This window comes from Euleptes europaea, chromosome 8 (assembly GCF_029931775.1).
Source record: "Euleptes europaea isolate rEulEur1 chromosome 8, rEulEur1.hap1, whole genome shotgun sequence".
In the NCBI taxonomy this organism is placed as follows: domain Eukaryota; kingdom Metazoa; phylum Chordata; class Lepidosauria; order Squamata; family Sphaerodactylidae; genus Euleptes; species Euleptes europaea.
In genome coordinates this window covers 46,954,818-46,970,976 of record NC_079319.1, presented here as the reverse complement: position 1 = coordinate 46,970,976, position 16,159 = coordinate 46,954,818, and the positions used below count along the sequence as shown (strand labels likewise).

Sequence of the window (16,159 nt, the reverse complement as noted above, 5' to 3'; positions counted from 1 at the left end):
TGGGACCCCACAGCAATCACTTACAAGGACAAAACATCAGAAGACTGTGACATCAAGACGGCGATACTAAAAGTATGGAAGAAGCATAAGAAAAGAATAAGTCCAACTCCACCATCCATAATGTCTCCAACTGAAGCATACCATGACAACGTTAAACTGAAACCGGCTGTTCAATTTACTTACAATGATATGATAGAGCCAACAGGTGAAATCAAGAGCTTAACTGAACTTCAAAAAAAATTTCAAAAATTAAACTGGCTAACTTATCTCCAACTGAGGTCTAATTTGAAGAAAGATTGCTTACATCCTCGGCCATTTCGAGAATTGACAGAGTTTGAACTGCTAATAACCAAGAATGATTCTCATCTATTAGGAAAAATTTATAAACTTCTTTTAAAATATGATACAGAAGAAGAACAAGTAAAAACGAATATGATTAAATGGATGCAAAACTTTGGCGAAATGATCAACATGGAATCTTGGGAAAGACTCTGTACCTCTGAATTAAAGTATACTGTGTGTCAAGAAGTTAAAGAAAACTGGTACAAAACATTTTACAGATGGTACTTGACCCCAAATATGCTCTCTCATATGACATCTTCCGGGGGGAAAGGCGTTTGTTGGAAATGTCAAAATACAGACGGGTCTTACTTTCATGTTTGGTGGACATGCCCTAAAATTCAACAATATTGGAAACAGATTCACAGAGAACTCCAGACGATATTGAAAATGAAGATACCACAAGATCCCAAATATTATTTACTTAGTATCGTTCCACCAAACTTGCCTTTGAAATTTCATGATATTTTTAAATATGCCACAACAGCAGCAAGAACAGTTCTGGCAAGGACTTGGAAACAAACGTCTACTCCCGAAATTGAAGAATGGAAAGAAAAGCTTTTAGACTACGCCAGTATGGCAAAAATGACTTTTATCTTAAATCCAAAGATTAATGAATCCATGGAACAATTTAATGAAAAATGGGAGTTATTTTATACTTATATGTCCTCTAGATAAGCAATTGACTAGTTAATATCTTTTTCAAAACGATATATTGACAAATGAAAGATATCTATCTTTAAAATGCCATTTTATTAGATAAATTATATAATGTTTGTTTGATATTTGTTGTACTCTATGAGCTTATTTTTTAACGAAATTCTAACGATGTTTTTATATATTCATGATCTATTTTCCCCCTTCCTTTTTTTCCCCTTCTGTACCCCCCAAAATATAAAATAAAAAAGTGTTGGGTGTAGGAAAGGCCTATATTTTAACAATATCAGAAGTATAGAATTAGCGATAATTAGGACATAAAAATGCCAACACAACTGTTTCTTCCCTCCGTGAATCTGCTCTGAACTGAGAAAGGACTGAATTGAGGAAAAGTCATGGATAGTGATGAAAGTGATATAGTAATTATATTTTCTCAAGACCCCTCCCCTAGCCATGATCTTATGCCAAAAATCTAAGCTCAGCTATTGTATTTGTGGACTACCATATTGATTTCCTAGAACTTTGTATCTGCCCATTTGTGCCAACTTTTATCATAATTCATAGGTCAACTGAAATTGCTACAGAATATAAAAACAAGTTAGCAAATTTTTTAAGAGGAAATATTTTAATATAGTTTTTCTTCAGAAAATTTGTTCTCATTTTCCAATACTCTTTTGGTAGCTGCACCTTGAAAGACAGTTTTAGAAGGACAGATAGGGATGATTTAGTAAGCATAATTCAAGTACATAATGAAGCTTTACTTTCATCCAAGCTAAATCAAAAGTTATCAGTAGATCAAACATGCCCCCATTTTTTATCAAACATGCCCCCTAATGGCACCAAAATTGCTGGGCAGCTGGTGGAGTCTGTCCTCTGAATAACCCCCAAGTTTCAAATACATTGAGTCAAGGGGTTCAGTTCTATGGGTCCCTGAATAAGGTGCCCTCAGCCATCCTCCACTGTTTCCAGTGGTGGGGGTTCATGCTTTCTCCAGGGCAAAATCCAATAACAAAACACACCTAAGCATGCTGCAAGAACCACTGATCAGATGCCTCCTACGCACACAGAACTAACAAGCCCAACAGACGCAATGTCAAACCACAGAATCCTAGTGGAACTTTAGGGGAGGGGGAACAATCTGTCTTGGAGAGTTTTGAAGTTTAAACTTCTGGCTCTGGATATTCCCAAATATATCCAGATATATTCAGGATCAAATTTACCAGCTTTTGCAGAGATTCTGTGATGTGTATTCAGATCTGGATGTACCCGAAAAATACCAATAAGGTTTTTTGGGGGTATATTTTTGGATTGCATATATATCAGTGCACATGCTTAGTATGCATGGCACAAGGTAAGAATCTTATCCATTATTTTTGTGCACATAGATACTTCCCACACTTGAAATGAAGTGTGATAATTCTAATCCATACTACTGACATATAATTCAAGACCAGGAAGCGGCAATTACTCTGGAATAAAAAGATATGATTTTGTTTGTGAACCCGATATATTTACACAAATTTTCCATAATATTTTCACAGTGAAATTGCTCTTCTTTTTGTGGTGTGAAGCCTTATGGCATGGACAGTCCTTAGCTAAGGTTGCAGTGTTCTCTATACTTGTACACATTTCACACATTCCATTAGTCTTTAGTGGTATATTTGGAAGTTATAAATGAACGTTTGTAACAATCGTGCATTAGGGTCACCAACTCCCGGTTAGGGAATTCCTGGAGATTTGGTGGTGAAGCCTGGGAAGGGTGGGGCTTGGGGAGGGGAGGGACCTCAGCAGGGTATAATGGCATGGGTCCAAAAAAGCCATTTTGTTTGGGGGAAACCTATATCTGTAGTCTGGAGATCAGTAGGAATTCTGGGAGGTCTTCAGGCCCTGCCTGAAGGTTAGCAACCCCATAACACATGCTTTTACATTGCTATATGTTGTTATGAATATGACTAGTACCTTCGTCCTCAACATTTAAGGAGGGAGTGGCTGCCTGTAATAGTACATTATAATAACAGCAACACCAGCATGATCTCATGTGTACTACCAGATTTGATTGTGTACCCCTCACATGAAGCTGCCTTATACTGAATCAGACCCTTGGTCCATCAAAGTCAGTATTGTCTACTCAGAACAGCACCGGCTCTCCAGGGTTTCAGACAGGGGTCTTTCACATCACCTACCTGCCTGGTGCATTTAACTGGAGATGCTGAGGATTGAACCTGGGACCTTCTGCATGCCAAGCATGCCCCTATAATCCTAGTGCCTATCACATTGCTTATTGGATGTCTCTTCCTGTGCCTCAGTGAGAAAGTAAACTATAAAGCAGGGGTTCCCAAAGTGGGCAGTACCACCCCCTGGGGGGCGGTGGGATTACCTAGAGGGGGCACTAAGAGGCAAGAGGGCAGCAGGGGGGCGCTAGAGGTGGGCCCCTTCAATTGTGTTGTTCACTAATTTACAGTAGATCAAGCTCATGTTACGTACTATAAGACTTATGCCTGCACCATTAATTGTGTACCATTAATGCATATATTCTATTTTAGCATGTATTTAGCATGCATTCTATTAATGCATGTATTCAATTTCAGGGGAGGGGCTGTGGCTCAGTGCCAGAGCATCTGCTTGGCATGCAGAAGATCCCAGGTTCAATCCCCAGCATCTCCAGTTAAAGAGACTAGGCAAGTAGGTGATGTGAAAGACCTCCTCCTAAGACCCTGGAGAGCCGCTGCCGGTCTGAGTAAACAATACTTTGATGGACCAAGGGTCTGATTCAGTATAACAGCTTCATGTGTTCATACAGTTTAAAGCTTTAGTTTCCCAACACTTTTGCCAGAACAAAAACCTGTGTTTAAAATGACAACCAAAGTATTGTGGACTTCATTGATCATACCTTCATTATACAAAATTCTGGGCAAGTGTTATAACTCTCCCCATACATACATATACAAAAGGTCGCAAGAACACATGTCTCTATTACAAATAGGGGGAATCAAGGCACCTGTCATGTCTTATAGATGCTGCCTCCTGCGCCTTATCCTATTCCTTACTCCCAGATCTTACTCCCAGATCATAACCTCACTGTCTCTCACACATACATTTTCAAAATATTTGAACTCCTGTCTGTAAGCCAGGAGAGAACTATACTGTTTGGCCAAAGTATAAATGTTTAATGAAAATGCATTTTAAGCAAAGGTCATTCTTGGTTTTTTGAGTGAGAAGAGCATGAATAGACATGAGAAAGTTCTTGCCCAGCTTGCCAAGATTCTGAATTTATTAATATAGACTTATTCTTCTGAAACCTGTATATTTTTTCTGGTATTCATGGATCTTAATAATACAGGAACCTGGCTTTCCATAGTTTCTGTAGACTTATAGCTGACCAGCATTTACTTACTCTATAGATATTAAATAAAGATCAAATAATAGTTATTTATGTTGAGTGTATTCTGTAAAGAGGCTACAACATTTTACAAACTTTTTGAAAACAACCTCACTGATTTAAACAGAACATTTGGCTCCAAATGGACAAAAATAATTTAATCTGTTACTACTTAACATTACTAGCTTTTCCTTCTTTCTAGTTTTATTTTCAGAACTCAAAAATGCATTGAGCAGTCAGAGATCTCAAAGATGCTATTGCACAATTTCCATTACTTACGCCAAGTGATGGTGGTGCTATATGTTGCTAAATGATAGTGAATACCAACTCTTAAAACTTTATACTAATCCTTATCAACCATTTGGCACATTTCTCAATCTAATGCTTCAGTGAAAGGCCTTTTGATTAGTCATGATTTCACCATTGTTATAAAGTGCGGTTTGGGCTTAATGAAAGAGAATAGACGACAAATATAACCAACAGAAAACAGTAGCAAAGCTATATTGCTCTTTGAGCTGTACATGTAAATACACCACTCTATGTTGTCCCACTGTAGACCTAAAATGGCTGTATTGCAGGATGTTGTTGCCTGGTGACCAAGAGTGCATCTCCTACACTACAGAGGGATGTGAACACTGGGAGACTGACTTGCTTCTATTGCTCTCCAGAAGCAACACACTGAAATGATTAGCTCTACATTCAACAAGCTAAATGTTCCCTTTCTCTGTATGGTCCTTATAGGTAACATAACTCTGTGACTGTGGATTGTTCTCCAAGCAAAGGCAAAGAAAGATGAAGTCTACGAGTGTTTTATTCACAGTCAGTCCATTTAATAAACAGACTAGGGGTCTGCTACTGAAAGCCTGCAAGTTGTCTTTGCTTCAGTGAAGTCTGTGTTGTATGCCTAGTCCGGCACAAACTCCCACCTGCTATCAGTCTCTCTTTCTTTCATTAGAATCAAGTAGTTAATTAGCCTCAGCCTGTCCTCTCCCCTTCTCTCTTTCCCTTTAATGCAGCAGTAATGATGTCTAATTACCAGCAGCAGTGGATTACAGAACCTTCAGGAGCAAATCTCTCTGGCTGTCAGCAAAGCTTAACAACAAATCTTAAAGCTTCAAGAAAGAAAAATTCTAGACAATGAAAATGAAGACCCTTTGCTCAATGTTAGTCAAATGTGGGTGTTAAAATGGTTGTTTCATTTCTCATACGAACTCTGAGGGGGTGTGTCTATTTTAAATGTAATTGTCAATGGTGAATTACCGTAAACTGAAATATATTTTACCTACACTGACTTTTTGAATGGTGGTGTGTTTTTATCATCTTACGCTTAGGGGGCTGAAAGTTAACTGCCCTGTGCAGTGTAGTAGCTTATACAGCAATCAACAGCTGACTTCAACCAGGAATGATAATAAACGACTAAAGCCTTCTATAGCTGCTGTGGACTGAATGAGAAAGCAGCTAAAGCAACTGTCCATGGTGCCAGAGAGTAATGTAAGATGACTCCCATACACTTTGATTGCAAGGAAAAATTTGGAAAGTCAACTATTGATATATGTGCAGTATGCCTTAGATAAAGCTGAACATGTCATTAAACTATTGCTAGAGCTAGGGCCCAAGTTATGAAGTTTGTGGTGCAGTAGCCATCTGAGTGCAATGCACTGTGTTCGAAGTTTATACAGCAATGGAACACATTACAAAAACCGAATACTGAAATGCGTGAAATCAGTTTTGTTTTTAAAATCTAGGCAAGGAATGCTGAACTACAGCATAAAATAATGCATACTGAGCATGATCCAGTGTGGCGTGCATGTTTGCATGTACATTGGATTATGGCCACTGAATCATGTAGAGCACAAAGATGATGAAAATGTTTCAGGATATATTATTAGTATTTTGTCATGATGCCTCTGCAATACTGATGATTTACAAGATTATCAGGGCAATCTTAAAAACACTTTCCTGGGAGTAAGCCCCATTGAACAGAGTTGAATAGGATTCTGAGTAAACTTGCTCAGGATTGCTCTCTTTAGATGTGTTAAGAATAAATTCTTAAAATGTGAGTGACAGGTATATAGCTTTCCAGTCCAACAAGATAAACACTTAGGTGAAACAGCTACTAAGTGGGCGTATCATGAAAGAGAGGTCTGGTCACAGAAATGTGACAGTATCAAGACCCTAATCAATGGATGTCTGCATATACTTTGATAATGACACAAAATATGTAATTGGCACAAACACACACAACTTTTGAAGACCCCCAAACACAAATTCATCTTGTTACATCTTTGTTAAAACTACATTCTCAATTACATCTTGTCCCAGAAAAATAAGTCTTTGTAGCTTTGTTTGTATAGGAGTCAAAAAAACACACACAACGACTCTTGTCCCAGAAAAATAAGTCTCTGTAGCTTTGTTTGTATAGGAGCCAAAAACACACACACAACTATGAAAAATAAAATACGCTGCTCACAAATAAAAACCTATTCCTGTGAATAGAAAAGTCGATAAAATAAATGGGATTAAACCATATAGTTTATGCCTATAGTTTTATGCCTATTGATACTTCAACTAAGGTAAATATTGTAGTCAGAACTTAATAGTGGATGGAGTTCATCATTGGAATTAATGGTGTTTGCACAGGACTCAGTAATGCTCGGTGGATGGACTCAAACCCAGTAACTTTCACAGGATAATATGATGTTCTGTATTCAAAGTCTGTCCTAGAAGGTAAACTTAAAACCCAAAGCCAGCAACAACAAAAAAGGAGGCATACTGTTCTAAATATTCACTTTTGCAGTCCATTTTCTCAATACAATTTGATATCTATCCTTTCAATAGGTTTATACATAGGATATACATAGGAATAGAAAAGTACGTTGAAGTGTTACTACTGAACAGGGTACTTGCAGGTGATCACAGCATTTCCCTCTACAATATACCCCTAGCTACATTATTAGTAAGTCCTAAGCAATCCTCTCTTTTTTTAATCATCCCAAACATTTCCCCTAGTCCAAAGTGAGAATCCAACTAGCATCAGACGGTGTTCCAACAAGCCCTCATACCAAATAATATATTTTCCCCCACTGCACACATTTTCAAAAACCAAGCCTGAATGTAAAACTCAAAACGCAAGAATTAGTGAAGAATAGAGATGTGAACACAACCTACTTGTAACCAACAGTTCCCATCTTCTAAACCCGCAAATTCTGTAGTGAATGTCACCAACACAACCCAGCATAATAGCTAGCTTTTCAGCTTCTGCCTCTGGAAGGCTTGCTCTACTTCTGAGATGGCATCAACTGAGAGACTTGAGCAAGCTCAGAGAGAGAGAGAGAGAGAGAGAGAGAGAGCGCAAGCAATTCCCCCATTTGGTCATGTGCAAGCCTATGGCTCTTTTGTTGATTACCCTGCCCTCCTCTTTCTGCAGTCAGCCAGGCATATCCCGGCTGCCCAGGGATGTGAGCCAACAATGAAAGGAAAGAAGCCGATATCCTGGGGAAACCCCCCCCAAATCAACTACCAGCCCTTCCCTCTTGGCTTTGTGCCAAAAGGATCCACTGTGCTCTATCGATCACAAATCATCTAAGCATGGGCATGGTGTGGCGGGAGGACAAGCCACGGTCCCCCTCCCAGAACTACCCACGGAATAATACATCTTTTTCCCCCTCCCCCCCCCAAAAAAAAAGCAGGGAGAGGGAAAGAAAATTTCCACAGGGGTGTGTTTTGTGGGTTTGCCGTGTAGAAGGGAAAGAAGAATCACAAAGCCCTGGAACGGGGGAAGGTGCCAGGCACATGAAACATTGGGGAGGGGGGGCGATTTGGAGAGGGAGGAGGGAGGAGAAGGAGCCAGCAGCGTGAGCCAGCCAGCCAGCCAGCCAGCCGGGGGGTGGAGGTGGCAGCTCTGTGCCTCCTGCCGCCGCTGCTCCGACTTGTCCTCCCTGATGCGGCCACATAACGAAGGCAGACAACCTCTGTGCTACTAACCGTGGTCTTGACCGGCACGTAGAGGACCTGCTTCCCTCCTCCTCCGCCGCCGCCAGCAGCAGCAGCACCGCCGCCGACCTCGTCCGGACTGCCGAGCTGGAAGCCTTTGGATTTGACCCAGAATTTAAATTTGGCATTATCCGTGGAGCTGGTCTCGGAGCCGTTGAGGAGCTGGACAATCCGCTCGTATTTCTTGCGGGTCACCGTCTTGGTTTTGCCCGAGTCCCCGTAAGTCCGGAGGCACCAGTCCTGGAACTGGCGGTACATGTCCCGGTCGCCGCTCTCCATCGTCCCCGTGCGCGGCACACACCTTCCCCCCCCCCGCCCCAAAGCAGACCCGGGCCGGCTCTCCCACGCCTCCGGGGCACCTGTTCACCCCGGGCTCATGGGGAAAGGAGCCTCCGGCGCCCGGATCCACCGAGAAGGAGCAGGTCCCGCGGCAGTCGCCCCCCACCCCACCCCCCCGGAGGACTCAGCCCGAGAGCGGCTCGCCGGCCCGGATCATGTCTTCAACTTGACGGGCTCGCCCGGGCCGCCCGTCCGCCTCCGAAAGCGGGCGAGCGGAGCCGGCGGGGCTCGCCTTCGCCCTTCCCCGGTCCGCGATCGGCCCCTTGACTCTCGTGGCGGGCAGGACTATCCCGGCGCCTCCCGCCCCGAAGCCCCGGCCGGCTCAGGCCCCGCGGAAGAGGAGAGGGAGGCGAGCCAATAGCATGGAGTCGGCGCCTTCTCTCTCGGGCATCGGCTTCAGCCTGGATGGTGCAGGTTGGGGGGGGGGGAGGAAAGCCCACCCTCCGCCCCAGCCAGCCAACCCTCGCCCGCCTTCCTGTGTCTATCCTGGAGGAGCCCGCTTCGCTCCCCGAAGCAGCCGCTCAGCGCAGGATGGAGGCAACGCCGGAGGGCGCGCGGCTCTCTCCCCCCCCGGGGGGGCTCCCCGATCGGCTCTCCCCGCCGCGGGGGCGAAGGCGGCGGGACAGAAAGTTCTCCGGTGCCGGAGCAAATCCGGCGCGCGTCCTGGAGAGGAGCCTCGGGCGAGCCTTTCCGAGGGCCGTCCGGTTGTCGGTCTAGCGCTCCGCCCCCGGGACGGGCTCTTCGTTCGCATCGAGTCGATCCCGTCCCACGGAGCTGCGTGTGATTCGAGGCTCCTCTCGGGTCCAAAAGAGGGAGGGAGGGTGCGGCGGGCCCCAGGAGGCGTCCGTCCGTCCGTCCGTCGTCGCCCGTGGCCGGGGCTGCGCGCGTGATCGCGGGGCTCGCTCCCGAAGGGCTCCTCCAGGCTGGACTATCCGGCGCGCTCGCTCTCTCCGGGCGTGCGAGGAAGTTTGGCGTCCGGAGGCGCGCCCCGAGCCCCCGCCTCCCCGTCTGGGCGACGCTACGGCCCCTCCCTCCGGCCCCGGCGCGCCCCGACGCCTGCGGGCCGGGCCGCCCAGCCCCCCCGCCTGGGGCGCCCGAGCCCTAGCGCCTCTCGGCCGCCCCCCACGCAGGCCACGGCAGGCGGCCGCCTCTGCTCCATCCGCCGCCCATCCGCCGCCCGGGGAAGGCAGCCTCTCGCATGGCGCTCGGACCCGTCCGGCCGCGGCTCACGGGCGAGGAGGAGGAGGAGGAGGAGGGGGGGGAGGAGGGGGGGGAGGGCGCGCAACGGCTCGGCCGCCCAGCCGGCGCGTCTCCCTCCGTCCGCGAGGGGCAGGCGGGAAGGGGGCGGCCCTGGCCCCTGGCGCGCGCCTCCGCCCGGTCCCGGGCAGGCCCTGGCCCAGTGGCCCCTCCCTCTGCTCCCCGGGGCTCTGCGGGGAGGGCTCGCGGCGCAGGAGCCCCGACTGACAGCCGGCGGCGGCGCGAGCCCAGCGCCAGCCCCGCTCCCCGCGCAGCCCCTCTCCCTCGGCGCCCCCTCCCCGCTTCGCTCGCCCCTGATTGGCCAGCGGGACAAAAGTTTCTGTGGAGACGGCTGAGCGGCGACGTGACGGACAGAATCGTCCCATTTAGGGATAGCCGGGCGGTGCGCAGGCTGCAAGCCGGGCGGCTGCAGGTTGGAGAGCGCCGCGCGGGCGGGGAGGGCAGGGCAGGGCAGGGGGGCTGGCTGGCCCGGGCGGCGAAGGTGGCGCAGGGGAGGCCGGGGGAAGGATGAGGCAGCGCCGGAGCCTCTCAGCCACGGCCAGGTAGGTGGGGGGGGGAGGGGGAGGGGCGTGCAAGGGGAGCGTTTCCATGGAGACTTCTCCCCGTCTAGCCTAGCCTCTCTCTCCCGCCCCTCCGCCTCCTTTCCTCTCCTAGCCTCCCATCAGATCAGCTGACGCATCATTAACTTAGGACCTAATTATTGCTTATTGGAGCAACAAATGAGCGCGAGGGCCAGCTGCAGGAGGCTGGGGATGGGCGGGGGGAGACCCCCCCCCCTCGAGCCCGAGGAGCGGAGAGTCCCGGGTGGCTCGGCGTTCACTCGCAGGGCTCCAGGCAGCCGCCGCCGTGGCAACGCCGCTCCCCCCCCCCCGCCCAGCTCCGCCTGGCCGCTTTTGTTGACTTCCAGGAGAGCCGATGCTGCCTCTCGCAAGAAGCCCGCTTCGGGCCCCGGGCGCGGGGGTGCTGCGGCTTGGGGCCCCAGAGGCGGCTCGCCCGTGGGGGCGGCTCTTGGTCCGAACACGTGGCGGCTGTCAGCGGGCCGGGCCGGGCCGGCCCTCGCTCGCAAGGGGCCGGCGTCTCCCTCCTGGCGCCTCGGCCCTCGCCCGCCTCCGCTGCGCCCTTGTCGCCCAGAGTGGGGCGAAATGCCACCGTTCCCCACGTGCGCTGGGAGATTCCTTGCCAGTTTCGTGTGGAGGAGGGGGAAACTCCCCGAGAGCATTGGGGACATCAGCATCTCCCTTTCACCTAACGCTATGTAATTTTTGCACTAGTGGGGAGCCCATTTCTGGGCAGGTGCTCTCAGAAGGAGTTTGAGGGAGAGGCTGTGGCTCCGTGGCAGAGCCTCTGCTTGGCATGCAGAAGGTCCCAGGTTCAATCCACGGCATCTCCAGCTCAAGGGACTAGGCAGGTAGGTGATGTGAAAGACCCCTGCCTGAGACCCTGGAGAGAGAGCCGCTGCCGGTCTGAGTAGACAATACTGACTTTGATGGACCGAGGGTCTGATTCACTATAAGGCAACTTCATGTGTTCATGTGGGGGGGGGGGGGGCACCTATGCCTAGATAAATGTTTTGAACACAACTAAAGAGAAAATAAATTCTTGATCACACATCCCAGTTTTCGATTTCTTCTAAATGGGACAATGCTACTCATGATAATGTTTAAAAAAACCTTCAAAGTATAATCTGAAAGAGCAGGAAAACTAAACATATTTATTCCTTCTTTTTTTAAGGGAAGGTGAGGAATTTAGGCTGTGACTCTATTCACACTTACTAGGATGTAAACCCCACTGACCATTGTGGGATTTTGCCCATTTTGATTATTTATAGCCACTTGACAAGGGCCACATGGTGGATATATGATTCGTCAAGATTTGAACCCGGGGTCACATGGTGGGTTCATGACTGGTAAGATTTGAACCCAGGGCCACTTGGTGGGTTCATGACTGGTCAAGGTTTGAACCTAGCACTAAGTTCATTGCTGTTGTCACGCTCCACTTGAAAGACAAGGGTTCTCAATCACTCTCATTTCCTTTTTGCTGAGCAATGAGCATATCCTGACCTTAGCCGGGAAAGTGGGTTATAAATCTAATAATAATTATTATTATTGTTGTTATTATTCTGTTTGCATTCTGGTTCAGATTCAGCCATGACTGAAAATGTTTCAGTTTGGTTTTGGCCAATAAAAGTGCCAGTAGCTGATTCTGTTTGTATGAGCATTTTTTAAATTTATATCCCATCTTTCACTCTAATGGGGACTCAAAGCTCTTCATTTCATCCTCACAATAGCCCTGTGGGGTAGGCTAGGCTGACAGTCTATGACTGGGCCAAGGGTATCCAGCACGTGTGGATTTAAATCTGGATTTCCCAGATTCTATTCCAACACATCATGTTGGCTCTGTATTCACATTACATACAGATGTGATCATTTTATTTTAATTGTATTGCCCAGTGTTTTGTTTTGGGGTTTTTATGGGGTTTTGTTGTGGTGGTGGCTGTTTTGTGAAGAAGGAGAAGGGGTGTGAGTTGGTACTCATATATAAGACTCCATTGATTTCCACCAATTCCACACTTAGGACTTGGGAAAGTCCTCCCCAAAGGTGCCAGTAATTAATACCACTGAGTACCTCCACAGAAAAGCCCTGGTATTACTGAATTGTAAAAACATGCTAGTCAGAGAACACTGCAGTTAACATAGGAAGTTAGAACACAGAAGGAGGCAAAAAAAATAGTTATCCTGGATTATTACTTGATATTGAAATATCTGACAGGGAAAGTTAACAAACCCTAAATTTAAAAATGACTCCACTTGTCTTTCTTACTCACTTAACATCTGCTCCCTTGTCCCCAGATTCCTATGTAGGTATTTAACCTCAGAGCTTTAATACTGGATGGTGGTTTTAGTTTTAAAGCAGCAAACATGCTGATGTTGATGTTATGAAGACAAACCTCCAAGAACAACTTGAACAGCCGGAGGCTGGCTGAGGCATTCTACAGTATATGGGAGTGTGGTCCCTTTCAGCAGGCTGTTGATCTTCACAGTTTGTTGCAGTGAATTTGACAGGCCTTTGTCTTGCTTACTTGGAATGGGAAGAGTAAAGAAGCCTAGACAAACTTCAAACGTATACAAAGTCAGGCAACATTTAATCAGTGCCCCTAGCAGATTGTCTGCTAGGGTCAAATTTTGATCAGGTTAAATAAAGACGGGCAGCCCAATTCTGAAGGGCCAGTTCTGAAGGGCAGATCCACAGTGGCCATCTTGTTTATTTTTGAACTTTTCCAGTGATAAGGAATGGGGGGAAATACGCAGCATTGTCAACTAATAACGCACATTTTACCATCATGCATAATTAATTGTGGAAATCACTGCTACAATATTTAGGATTGCATTTGGTTAAGTTTACTAACTCCTGAATTGCAATTATAATATTTGTCTTTTCAATTGTTTTAATGTATTTTATTTTATGTATTTTATTTATGTTTTAAGCTTCCTTGAGCTCCATAAGGAAGAAAGGTGGCTAATAAATGTTATAAACAAACAAACACAAGATACAGTAACAGCCAGTATTTTAGATGGTCTTAAAGGGGGATATTCATGGAGGATGGGACTATTATTTCCCATCATAGCTGAATGGAACATCCAGGTTTGAATGCCACTGACACCGCTTTCCTGGAGGTTATGGCAGGGTGCTAGTGAGCTTCCTAGAGTGATCTGACTAGCCACTATGGGGGAAAGTATAGTGGATCGAATAGACCTTTGGTCTGATTCAACAGGACTTTTGTTGGTGTAAATTTTAAATTGTTGATTTTTTAAAAGTCTCTTGTTATTTTGAACTGGTTATAAGCTACTTCAAACAGGTGTCTAAAGAGGCAGCTAAGGAATAATCATAATTAATTAATGTGTTCTTAACTTGTTTAAAAAAATTATGTTCAACTTTAGATACAATATAATTTTTAATCTATGTTTCTAGTTCTAGTTTCTAGTTCTGTTTCAGTCTGAAATCAAAGAAAGGTACAATCAAATTCAAGTCCCAAGTTCAAATACCCAGGAACTCTGAGAATTCCTCTTGAGGGTCAGTAAAGAAACATTGTAGGCTGGTTTTTCATTTAAATGTTATAGTTTTCTTGTTGTCTTTGGCATTCTGTAATCAGTAGAAACATGGAGATGGGGGGACAGAGTGGAGTTGACATAGTGAGGCTTCTGAAATTCTCCTCATCCAAATTTCTCCTTGGTTTATGTAGTTTTGAGTTACCTTGTCTTGTTTCCAAAGTGGTGGATTAGGAATGAATCGGTGAATTGGGAATTCTTGGTTCATTTTAAAAATATTTTACAAAGACCTATGCATGTGCAGTTTTTTGTAGTTTTCTTTCATTTTTTTTCATCTCCTCCTTCTGTAATATTCATATGCAAATATATATTGATAAAACTTTGCAAAAAAGCAATCTTAATATGATTGTATATTTGTACCAAGATTCTTTTTGTGTGGTGCAGGAGTACGTGCACATATTAGTAAAACTTCATAAGAACATAAGAAGAGCCATGCTGGATCAGACCAAAGGCCCTTCAAGTCCAGCATTCTGTTCACACAATGGCCAACAAGCTTCTCTTAGGATATTACAGGAAGACTGTCCTGAATCTCCCACCCTTCAGCTTCAGTAGATGATCCCGTGTTCTAGTATTATGGGAGAGGGGGAACAGTTTCTCCCTGTCCACTCTCTCCATACCATGCATATTTTTATAAACCTTCATCACGTCTCCTCTTACTTGCTTTTTTTCTAGGCTAAACAGACCTATGCATTTTAACAGATCCTCATAGGCCAGCTGCCAAAGTCCCCCTATCATTTTGGTTGCTCTTTTCTGCACCTTTTCAATCTCTGTAATATCCTTTTTCAAGTGTGGTGACCAGAACTGTACACAATATTCCAAGTGTGGTCTCACCATAGATTTGTACAAGGGCAGTATGATAGAGGTAGTTTTATTTATTCCTGTTCTAATTATAGGCAGCATGGAATTTGCCTTTTTCACAGCAGCCACCCCCTGGGTCAGCATTTTCATCAAGCTATCCACTACCACCCCAAGGTCCCTTTCTTTGTCTGCTGCTGCCAGTTCAGATGCCATCAGTGTATATGTGAAGTTGGAATTATTTGTCCCAATATACACTTACTCATTTGCTATTTTAATGCCCATTTCCCCATTTTGAAGATATATTTTTGGAGCTCTTTGAAATCCATTTTTGTCTTAAGATAAAGGTCCCCTGTGCAAGCACCGGGTCATTCCTGACCCATGGGGTGACGTCACATCCCAACGTTTCCAAGGCAGACTTAGTTTGCGGGGTGGTTTGCCAGTGCCTTCCCCAGTCATCTTCCTTTTACCCCCAGCAACCTGGGTACTCATTTCACCGACCTTGGAAGGATGGAAGGCTGAGTCAACCTTGAGCCGGTTACCTGAAACCGACTTCCGTCGGGATCAAACTCAGGTCGTGAGCAGAGCTTTTGACTGCAGTACTGCAGCTTAACACTCTGCGCCACGGGGCTCCTTTTTTTTGTCTTAACCACCCTAAATAATTTTATGTCATCTGCAAACTTGGTCACCTCACTGCTCATCCCTAACTCCAGATCATTATGGACAAGTTGAAAAGCACCAGTCCCAATATAAATCCTTGATGGAACCCACAGCTCCCATCTCTTCACTGGGAGAACTGACCATTTATTCCTACTCTCTGCTTCCTTTTTTAAAGCCAGTTTCCAATCCATAAGAGGAGTTGTCCTCTAATCCCATGACTCTGAAGTTTGTTCAGGAGTCTTTGGTGAGGGACTTTGCCCTAGTGATCACATCCTCTCTGGTTGGTTCCATGACCAGCTGTTCTAGGGCACAGTCATTCATGGTATCTAGAAATTTAACCTGTTTGGCATAACTGGAACACAAATTTATCCAGTCAATATGAGGGTAGTTAAAGTTGCCTATTATTACAACTCCCTCTCCTTTGGATGCCTCCCTGTTTTCATTTTCCATCTCAACATCACCCTGAGCACTTTAGTCAGGGGGCCAATAGCACATCCCTAAGTACTACATTACTTTTGGGGCCCCAGTTTTGTCACCCGTGGAAACCTTTTTAAGGTTTTTATTTTGTTACACACTATGCTCTCCTTGACATACATAACAGCAACTCCTCCAGTAAGCCCTTCCCTGTCATTCC

General features: G+C 45.7%; 1 protein-coding gene across 4 annotated transcripts in view; it reads right to left on the bottom strand.

Annotated features, from left to right (window-relative positions):
- NOL4 (nucleolar protein 4) overlaps nucleotides 1-8,647 on the bottom strand; it is a 156,700-nt gene extending 148,053 nt beyond the window's left edge. For 3 of the 4 annotated variants that reach the window (XM_056854337.1, XM_056854338.1, XM_056854340.1), the window contains exon 1: nucleotides 8,360-8,647. In XM_056854337.1, the coding sequence (XP_056710315.1) occupies nucleotides 8,360-8,647 (288 nt within the window). Of the gene's footprint in view, nucleotides 1-7,543; nucleotides 7,638-8,359 lie in introns of those variants that run through there. The other variant, XM_056854339.1, reaches the window with a different exon arrangement.
- Between the last annotated feature and the right edge of the window lie 7,512 nt (nucleotides 8,648-16,159).